This window comes from Bidens hawaiensis, unplaced genomic scaffold (assembly GCF_021521415.1).
Source record: "Bidens hawaiensis isolate Kalapana, Puna unplaced genomic scaffold, B.hawaiensis_p1.1 tig00002307_1, whole genome shotgun sequence".
Lineage (NCBI taxonomy): Eukaryota > Viridiplantae > Streptophyta > Magnoliopsida > Asterales > Asteraceae > Bidens > Bidens hawaiensis.
Window position 1 is genome coordinate 3,416,346 of NW_027491124.1, and position 11,209 is coordinate 3,427,554.

Here is an 11,209-nt window from a genome sequence, read left to right on the forward strand (position 1 = left end):
CTTATAACAATAATATAAAGCAAGCAAAAATATGATAATGGAAAGATTCAAGATTTAAAAGTTATTACCTTAACTAATCCACTTGACTTCTTATGATGGTAAACTCAAATATATGACAAATTCACTATTTTAATTTGTTTATGGAAAAGAGTAGTCACTAGTTATAGATAATTATTCCTTTGATTTTTTGGAAAACTAGTATGAATTATACAAACTAATCACCTCAAATCATAATTGTAAGTGAACCTTTATGTTTAAATTTAAGAATATAGATTATCATTCAATTACGAAACTCAAATCTAACAACCGTTCGGAAAGATTACATGAAAAACACCTAATCCACCTATGGTTGATTAAAGTAGAAAAAGTTCAAGTATTCCTTTAATTTATGAATTTTCAACCCAAGTGTAATATCAAAATAGTTGTGTTAACAAAATACATATAATATTACTTAACAAGAATATCAATTCATAACAAATGTTCAATATTTTCAAATCTAAACATGAGGATATGTGTTTAACCAATTTTCATGTTAATATGCAAGAATTATTTTAACTATTTCTAGATTAAAAGTTATAAGGTTGCAAGAACAAAATTTATAAATAAATGATAAAATCAAGAGTCTTTCAACATAACAAGACATACCATTTATAATTCTTGTATATTAATTTCAATTGTTTAAACACAATATTTCATCAAAGGATAACCAAGAATTAATCATTATTTCAACATAAAATTACCATATATTATTTCAAACCATCAAAAGTTATCAAGTTTCATCATAAGTTAAGGTGATATGAAGAGTTTAGCTCATGATAATAATGAAATATACATCAAAATAAAAGAACAAAGCATTCATAATTAACTTTAAGATAATCTAACCCAAGAACCAAGCTAGATGATTATGTGAATGCTAGAACTCCTTCTTGATGTTGTATGGATCTTCAAGAGCTTCTTCTTGCCTTCAATCTTCTGGAATTATGATGATAAGGGAGTGTTTTTGTGTATGAACTTCGGGTGTGTCTATAAGAGAACACAAAAGGCCAATTTATAGGTAAACTGATGCAGGAGGCACAGGGTATGCCAAATTCGGCACAGCCCATGCTGGTCCTCAAATCTCTGACAGAATATCTTTGTACTTGAAGCATGTGCACACATTTGACCATCGGGTGTGCCAAATCAAGCATGGGCTGTGTGAACCCTTGTTGGCCGAAAACAGTACTTTTTGCTTCCAACATGTTAGGCATCGGGTTGTGCCAAAGTGAGCACATGACTGTGCTTGACCTTGCTAGATGACAAATTGTACTTTTCTTTTTGTTATGTAGACATCAGGTTGTGCCTGAATGAGCGCACGGTTGTGCCTGACTAAGCATTGGCTGTGTCTTCCTGGGCATGTGGCATGCTTAGCGCTAGAAGTTCATTTCATCGCCATTTCTTCTAGAAAATTGCTCGTTTCTCTTTTATTAGCTCGTTTATCCCTGGAAATTCAAATTAAACAAGTTAAGTATCAATTCTAACTAAAATTCCCAAGAAATACCGTAGATTGGAGCGTATTTGATGTATTAAAGATGTATAATTTTGTGTGCATCATTCACACTGATCAAAACATTGCGGATCCACTCACGAAGCTCCTTGAAAAGCCGAAGCATGAGGGTCATACTTGCGCCTTAGGACTTCGATATTCTAGTGATTGGATTTGATCTATTTTGTATTTGGATATCGGAACAATTGTTATTTTGGCTCATTCATATGATTATGGTTTATGATTATGCTTTTGAGTTATGTTCCATTTTAGCATGTTTAAATCCGTGAATAATTGAATTATTCTAAACGTCCGTAGTCGATCATACTTGTGGGAACAAATATGAAAGTAAGACTATTATGAACTTGGATTGGTAGATATTCATGAGGTATAAATATAGCAAAGGGTTTGCTGCCATGGTTCATAGATATTTATGGGATTAATATTGGACATGACCCGCCCTCAAATTTTATTGCATGGAATCCTTATGATTTGTGATCGTAAGTAAATTTGAGTAAAGGCGAACATCATAGTATCCTTCGACCTGAGATACATATTGGGTCTTGATTTTCATCGACTATTATACTTTGACTTAGTTCTTCGTTGCTCTGAAATATGTCAGTACATAAGGCTAAGCTCAAGTGTAGTACAAGGTGATAGTGAGAGACTTATGTAGTCAATAGGGGATTTGTCCCTCTTATTCGTTGAGAGTTAAATGACTAAGGCCTAAAAAGTTAAATCAACAGAGAATGATCACTCTTTGTCTCTGGATTTAACATGACATTTGTGGCAAAAGGATATTTGATAGTTTCACCTAAATCATTTTCAAGTATGGGACTTGAACGGGATGATGTTATTGAATGGCACTTCGTCATGCGTATTAGGGATAGTAAACCGTTGTTAGGCGGTATTTGCTATTTGCATCAATCTTCTATGTATCTTGTGCAAGTGGGAGATTGTTGGAATCGATCTGCCCAAGACACATATTAGAGTTGATGTGGCTAGTACGTATTGATCCAAGTCGGGTAATACCCAATAACAAGCTAGACAAACGCCACGATATTTATTATTAGATATGATCTAGTTAATAAATATCAACACTTATAATATTTGAAAATGGTTTTCTAAATATTTGCATTTGTGTGTTAAATAAATTATATGGATAATTTATATTTTGAGAGATGTTATTTAAATTGGTTAAATAACATATTGCATGTTACTTATGATATGTTTTATAACATAAATATTATAAGTAAATAATTGTAAGTAATTAAAAGGGGATTTGAAATTTGGATGGGAAAATTCCTCCCTCTTCTCTCTCCTCCTTTTATTTCTTTCAAGACATGCAAAAGATTCTATTGGAAGATCATTATTTTTGGGTGAATAATAATTTACACCTTCTCTCACACACACATCTCTTCTCTCTTTCTCTCCTCATGTGAGCCGTGAACAAGAAGAAGAATAAGAACAAAGGTTGTTCTTGCATCAAGTGTTAGGACCCTAGCAACCAAGGTGTTTGTTGGAGCTCGTTGGGTATACAAGCTTGAGGTTTCCTCCACTGGAAGCTAGCCGTTCATATCTTTCATCCTCTTTATCTTTCGGACTTGAAGGTATGATTCATGGAACACCCTATGGTTGTTTTGATAGCATGTATTTCGTATATGGATCCGGGCATTGGGTTAATCTATATAAAATCGGTTTTATATGTATTGGTAAACAAGATTTAAAACTAATTATTTCCGCTGCGTTTTTCTATATAATGGGTTATATGGACTTTGATAATCTTGTTAAAACCCAACAGTTTAGACTTGTGTTTGTTATGAGAATGAGTAGGGGTAAATGAATTGAATATATTAGCGAAAAGGTTAATGAACAAGATTGCATTTATTTTTTAAAAATTGAGTTGGTATTTTAGAGATCGCGGGAGCTATCTACTTGACTAACATGTGGCCGTGAAGTGGTTATATAAAATAAATGATTGATGTTGTTTGATGTTGAGAAAACATTCTTTTATTGATAAAGATGTGATTTAATGAGAAGGTTGGATAGTTGTGTAGATTTCATATGAGTTATTGTGTAAAACGAAACTTAAATATGTTATGCTGATGGTTATTCACAACTTAAGGATAAGTTAGAATTTAAATTGATAATCAATGAGTTGATTTGATGAGAGAAAAATTTTATAAAAGTTTAATATGTTATTAACAAATTAGAATTTGAGGTTAAATGCTTGAAATATGTTTAATAAGTTATACGTAATACATGTGATACCATGAGTATAAGAAAGCCATTTGACTCTTAAATTGTGCGATAATATTTAAATTAATTGAGGTATTGATATTATAATAATGTGATAAGATGAATAGATGGAACCGATTTCAATGAGTGTAAATTGTTTTGTTTGGCTCGTGGTAACCGAATCCAGATAAGCAAAGAATTTGTATCCGATCGGGGAATAAAAATGATTTGAGTTTATGAGTAGATCGAATCAATAAATCTTGATCAAAAAATGATTTAGTAAATAAGGAATTGAATAATTTAATAATAGAATAATATGATAATTGAATAGTTAAATCAAATCATAAATTGTTTCGTATAAAATTAAACAAATAAAACAATTAACGAATGTTCTTCGAGGTGTTGGGTTTTCCATGGCATTTTGTTTCCCCAACTTATTAGCATACCAAAACCAAAACAAATGAGTGAGTTAGCCTCCCATGAGCGTTACATGGCAATTTGAATGACCCAACTCAATTAACGCATTAACGAATCAATTAAGTTTGTAGGCCCATGAGCGTTACATGGCGATTTGACAGACCAAACTAAATAACGAATAAACGAACTCAAGCAAAAGTAGTTGAAACATCTAGTGTATCACCATGGATGATAATGTTCCAACAAAATATCGCAAATCCAACAAATTGTGCAAATGTACAGCCGGCGTGTCCATGGCGTCCCATGGGTTTTACACCCGCCTAGAATTTTAAAAATAATAAAACACAATAAAGGGTGTAACCGTTTAGCCGGTTACGTTAAACGTTTAAAGTATCGATCGCCTGACAATTCCCACAATAGCGGGGAATCTGGTCACACTCCCTAATTCTAAACAAAAAGAGCAAATACAAAGTAAAGAAATTCTCAAGAAAGTTTTCAACAATAAAAGACAATCTAATAAAATTCAATAGAACTATTAAGTTTGAGACATAGCCTCGAGGTTATAAATATATTTTGAGGATGAGACATAGTCTCGGAGTAATAAAATATTTTGAGAGTGAAGCGTAGCTTCGGAGTCGTGTGTGTGTGCATGACAATAAAATAAACAATTAACTAAGCAGTTAAATTAGTACCTAATCTAGCAAGGCAATAACGTAAGCTGTAAACAATCAAATAGAACACATTAGGTAAACAAATAAGCACGTATGGGGTTCCTAAGCATGTTACTAAGGCACCACTAACGACCTATCTTAAACCTTCGGCTCTGATACCAATCTGTCACACCCCAACCAACGGCGGAAATGCCGTGGCGTGAACTGATTGCCACAGCTCACAAGGTACTATCAAGCAATTGTAAAGCGACAATATCTAATTAATTTATTAATTGTCAATGAACATTTAATACAACAAAAATAGAGAAAATTACAATACAAACCAACTATTCTTGTTTATGTTTAACATCCTAAGGTCATCTCTACGTGAACTTCAGTTCGATAAGCAATCCAATCTATAACCTGCAAATGCGTACAAAATATGTATATTTGTCAACAACACATGTTGAGTGAGTAGATTCACCAGTTTTGACACGAACAAAATGATAATATACAATGATATAAATAATAGAGTAAAAATAAGCAAAACTGTTATCTGTGAGTATAAACAATGAAAGTGTTAAGCAAGTAATGAGTGTCGGTGAAACCATTGCCAATGCGATCGAGCTCCGGCCACTACGACGGTCGTATGATCATACTATAATGAGATTATGTTGAACCTCTCCGAATGCGATTCAAGAAAGCAAGTAAGCAAATAGCAAATAACAAACAGTCATTCAATTGATACACAACACGAAGATCACAGTTTGCGTTTGAGAAATAATAAGATAAATAATTCGATAAACGGTACGCAAGTGTTCCCAAAACATTTGAAAACAAGTAAAATAGGGGAGTGATTACTCACCTGATCGGATGAACGAAACGAAAATGATGATGTGAGAATGATGAACCCTTCAGGATACACCAACAAGGATTCCTAGTTAAATATAAGTAATATGAATTAATTAATAATGAGACAACACGTATAATGAATTAAAGTGCCGAATTGATTTGAATTATGGTTTTGATTAAACGTTATTGATTGAAAGATTGACCTCTATAGATTATTTGTTATTGCGAAAACAATATTATTAGTTATCATTTAATTACAAGAATCGTTTCCTTACCATATATTCTAATTTACGAATAATTAGTTTGCATAATTACGAGTTGCAATATATTATAGTAATAAACGTTTAAATAAATAATTATAAAAAGATTTATATTTTAGAATCTTTAACGAAACCCAAAGGAAAAATATAGTTAATTCGTCTAACACGTTTAATACGTTTTATTATATCTCCGTTTATAAAAGGATATTACAAATACATAATATATATATATATATAGGAAATTTGTAAAAAAAACGATAAATGACGAGAAAAGTAGATATGATGTTCGGATTTTAGTAAAGTAACGTTCATCCTATTATTAGTATTTAATTATAATATATATATATATATATACTAAAATCTTGTAACAAAATTAGTTGACACGAAACATTAACTTTATGATGTCGATTTAAGATAATGTTTATTTTATATTAAATATTAATTATAATACTCTATAAACATCTTTAATATATTTAAAACAATAAACAAAGAAACAAAAAGAAAATAATTTGTAAAAGAAACAAAAAGAAAATAAAATGCAAAAGGGGCTGGCCGGGACTCGAACTTGCGACCCTGGCCGGCACCCTATTAAACAGGCATCAAACTACCAGTTGAGCTAACAAAACAACTGTTTAATATCTTAAAACAATAATTTATAAAGCACAGTTTATTAAACCCCAAACTAATATAAACCCTAATTATCTAAATCGTTAAATCTGTGATGTTATAGGTTAATTAATGTTAGGGCTTTTGATAAGCACGTTAGCGCGAATTGATTACATGATTCAATTACCTCATATTATGATGGATTGGTGGTGAACGGCAGATTAAAGCGACGGCCAAAACGACGAGCAGAACACGATACCAGAACGCTGTTACACTTCAATTGAACTGGAGGGTTTGATTCGAGATATTGAAATGCATGTGTACGTATGTTTAATTGTATTTTGATAATGTTTACATAGCTATACACAAGTTGGGTATAAGACGGTGCGTTTAAGATAGAAATTCGTATCAATCAGATCGTTTGACATAATTACGAGTGTCGGCATCGTTTATTAAGGTAAGAAGATCATAAATCACAACTTGATTCCTATATTAGAACGACAGTTGTGGTTCAAGCAAAAGGTTTGGGTATCCGGGTTGCGATATGGGTCGGATAAACGGGTTTGGATAAAATATTATAATAATAATTTTACATATTTGCTATTTAGCCCCTATAGTTTGGAAATGGATACATTATCGTGTTAAAGTTTGGTTTGGGGTTCAAAATACATATAAATGAAAGTTTGTTTATATATATTTTAATATTAGATATATATAATAAACAATTAATGATATAATAATGATTACTCCATAAACGCGGTATGTACTAATAAAATTTTCCGAACACAAAGGCATGTCGGGTAACGGTTAATAAAATAATAATATAAAACTTCGAGTTGTTACAATTTGTACCGTGGTAGGTAATAAGACTTACCAAACACAAAACAGTCCGACACGATGCGCCAGGTAAAAACCTAGTTTAGTATCGAACCGCAACGGGAATTAATATTTAAGAAAAATAATAAGGTTTAGAATACATAAACAATAATAAATAGAAAATAAGAGTACACAACTAAAATGGGTATGGAAGAATGTTGGCCTGAGCCATTTGCCAAATCTTAAGAGACGCCTTCACACTCATACCCGTGGCATTGTTGAATAAGAACAACTTCGCATCTTCGTATATTGCCTTTGTCGGATACACCCTTGATGTTATAACCGTCCTTCCTCCTTGCGCAAACCCCTCCACTATCGAGTGATCCACCTTTTTTATTTATATAAAAGCATATATAATTTAGTTCCCATCTTTTATATTATAAAGTTAGAACAAGAAAAAAAAAACTTTTACTTACCAATATTCTCATTGTGAGTTCTTCATCATCTAAAACAGGGACAGTGCTCCCATACACAACTCTCTCCTTATCATAATCCAATGTTGATCTGAAATTACATTTTCCAAATTGAAAATAACTCATTCAACTTAATATCGAAAAATAAAAGTACTTGCATATGAAAGGTTATGTTTATGTTACCTTAGTTTATCGGTACAAAAATGCGTTGAAACACCCCCACTAGCATTTTTAGCAATGTAGAAATAAACCGGAGTTAACTCTGAAAGGGTTCCATCGGCCAGAACTGCAATACCAAACGGTCCCAAACTTCCCCTTTCGACTGCACCCGAGCTCGTGGTGCACTTATATTTATCATCATTTCCACTTGTCGCTTCCAATGTGTCTTGATCCACCTCAAATGTTGCAACTATGTCCAACTGCAATCCGCACATGTTATGTTACTATTTTCTCAACATAGTAGTCCACCAAAAATTTTATAACACGTTACATTATATAATAACTTATAATAAAAATAAAAAATTAGAACCTGTGTAGCCGTGCCTATGTCGAGTGGAACGATTGAACCGGGCTCCAGCTCGATCTCTTCAAACTCTCGACCATTATATCTCAAACTTTCGATTTCTTCAACGGGCCAATGAAGTAAATGGGTTCCAGTTTTTCTATCTAGTACAATAGTTCTTCCAACATTCTGTTAATATTTTCTAGACATTAGAACATTTGTTATTTTAAAACTAAAAAGGGTCAAATAAATTAGAATGTAACATACATAAAGAGTAGCCCATCCTCTTAATATGTCAAGATAATCAGAATCTGATTCTCCAACATAACCCCAAGTGACCCTCCTTTTCTTCACCGGGTCATAAAGACTCTTTGATGCAAAAAACTTCCCGTAATCGCACCGCAACCCAATACCAACATCTAATTCCAGGTTATCAGGAGTCCATTTATCGTTTATCGCGTCATAAGTCCCAATCGAATACCAATCCATTCCATGTCCCTCCCAACTTTCTTTAATCACGTGTTTGATCCCCGACCCGTATGCCGCCATATCAAGCGCGCTATCATTGGTTAACGAAACCGGGTAAAAGTCAACACATTCCCACATATCAGTATCAGGAACCGCGTGCAACGGCTCATCTTTCAACACGTAGTTCGTGTAATCCGTCGTATAGTAAACGAGCACAAGCCCGGTATTGCCACGTTTAGATCCCATAATCATCCTATGTTTCCCATCGGGACCCGTCCAGACAGTTGACGGGTCCCGATAATCCTTTAACCCAATCCCTGACGGAGTGTATAGGATTGGGTTACCGTCGTATTTAACCCACTCAACAAGGAGGGGGTCTGATAAGTTCACCGGCACAGCTTTGCATTGTAACTGGGAAAAATCATTAGCGTTCCCGGTATACAATGCAAAGATCTGCCCATTGGGCAATACCGTGGTGGACCCCGATAACACACCCTCGATGTCATACCACTCGGTTGGAACCATAGCCACTGGTAACTCATACCAGTTAACCATGTCTTTCGACACCGCGTGACCCCACGACATATGGCCCCAAACGGGCGCGTAAGGATTATATTGATTGAACAAATGGTACCAACCCATGTGAAACAATGGACCTAAATATTTAAACATCAATAATAATAATAATAATAATAATAATAATAATAATAATTGAAGGGATCAAAATGTCCATTTGAACGGTCAATCTTGAGTTCCATTTGACCAACCACCAAAATGTTCGCCCTTAAACTCGTCGACCCGATCACCTTTTAATCAATATTCGACGGGCCAGATTTTGCCACGCGCCATAAAAACGTTGGTTTCTAGTTTTTTTTAATTGTAGGAACCGCCGGGATTGTTTAGGCATCCGACAAGATTTATTTTGCCGCATGACAATATTTGTTTTGGTTTATGACGAGATTTATTCAGGGGCGGACCTATGTTAAGGGTAGGGGCGCGGTCTCCCACCTTAATTTTTTTTAGTGTTATTTGTATGTGAAAATCCCGATCGCCCCCCATAAAATTAGTGTTAAGTTCCGATGTCGCTCCCCAAGAATATAATTCCTGGGTCCGCCACTGGATTTATTATGGCTTCTGACTTTATTTATTTTTGCTCCCGAAGAGATTATTATGGCTTCCAACATGGTTTTTTTGGATAAGTAATCGAATCAGGTAAGTTAAAAAGCATGTCGAGTAATGATTAAAAACATCGACGGTTTTTAGGGAACCAGACGTTGGGTGAATTGAATGGTCAAATGAACATTTTGTCGACGTTGACTGATGAAGCAGACATTTTGATATTTTCCAAATGTAACATACTATTAACATACCATTGGGATCTGAAGAATATAGCGTCCAGAGATGTACATTAAACCATAATCATGAAACAGTCAACGGGAAAAACATATTAGAAACGTCGAAAATTACAAAAACTTATCAAATATGATGGGATAATAATGGTACCGTAAATGAAATTCTTGGCTGGCTGGAAATGGAAAGCTGTACGTTGCCACGTCAGGCAATCGGGAATGGAGTACTGCCGGGACTTTTGTTGGTTAAAAACAATGAAAAACAAAGACACAAAGGTGACACACGACAAAACAATACTGATGAATAAGCGTTTTGTTACAACAGGTGGTGGTGGTGGTTCGTGGTGGTCCAATAATAAGTCATGTTGTAGGTCAGTAATGGGTTCAGGAAGGGTTTTCATGGTGAAGGTAAATGTGAGATAAGTGAGTTCAGTTAGTTACTTAACTTGGTGCACCTTGATATAGATATTTTGGAATTTTGGACTAAGTTTAATTATTTGATAAAAAATGATTTTTCAAAAAGAATTAATTCTGGCCGTTTGTTTGGAGTAAAAGAAGTCATAATTGCATATTTGATTAAATGTTAATTTGGTTCGCCAATGGTAGATCTAGAGTACGTACCTTTCATATGTTTTTCATTTTCCCTTTGTGATTATAGATATACTCAATTCTACACTTGCAACTTTTACTTTTTACATTTTTACTTCATTTCTAAAGATTAAAAAATATATGTTAAATATTGTCTTGTTTATTAGTTTTGAGTTTTTATTAAGTTTTATGTGTATGATATTATAACAATTTTTTTTAAGTTTTAACGGATTTATGCAGTAGTCGTGGACGTTGATTACGAGACATTTCTTTATTCGTGGCGGCTAGTTGATTAGGGATTTTGCTCGTCACGTTTATTTTATGGTCACGTGACATGTTTTGATTGGCTTTGCAAACTACTAGTATGTTAACATAATCTACTCGTCATAGTTAGTTTATAATACATATTATTGAATATTTTTTTACAAATTATACCTAAAACTTGATATTTGTTTTTAGAAACTTATT

At 33.5% G+C, this 11,209-nt stretch overlaps 1 protein-coding gene across 2 annotated transcripts; it reads right to left on the minus strand.

The window, feature by feature from the left end:
- Nucleotides 1–7,406: 7,406 nt before the first annotated feature.
- On the minus strand, nt 7,407–10,210 carry LOC143617005 (beta-fructofuranosidase, soluble isoenzyme I-like). Of its 2 annotated transcripts, XM_077089690.1 has the most exons (6): nt 10,175–10,210; nt 8,604–9,460; nt 8,364–8,525; nt 8,018–8,253; nt 7,838–7,925; nt 7,407–7,749 (listed from the first exon to the last, which is right to left on the minus strand). In XM_077089690.1, exons 2-6 carry the CDS (start codon nt 9,444–9,446, stop codon nt 7,558–7,560), a joined length of 1,521 nt encoding a protein of 506 aa, XP_076945805.1. In that variant the 5' UTR covers nt 9,447–9,460; nt 10,175–10,210; the 3' UTR covers nt 7,407–7,557. The 2 variants fall into 2 exon arrangements, with proteins under 2 accessions (XP_076945805.1, XP_076945799.1); XM_077089684.1 differs by lacking the exon at nt 10,175–10,210 and having other exon boundaries at nt 8,604–9,509.
- Between the last annotated feature and the right edge of the window lie 999 nt (nt 10,211–11,209).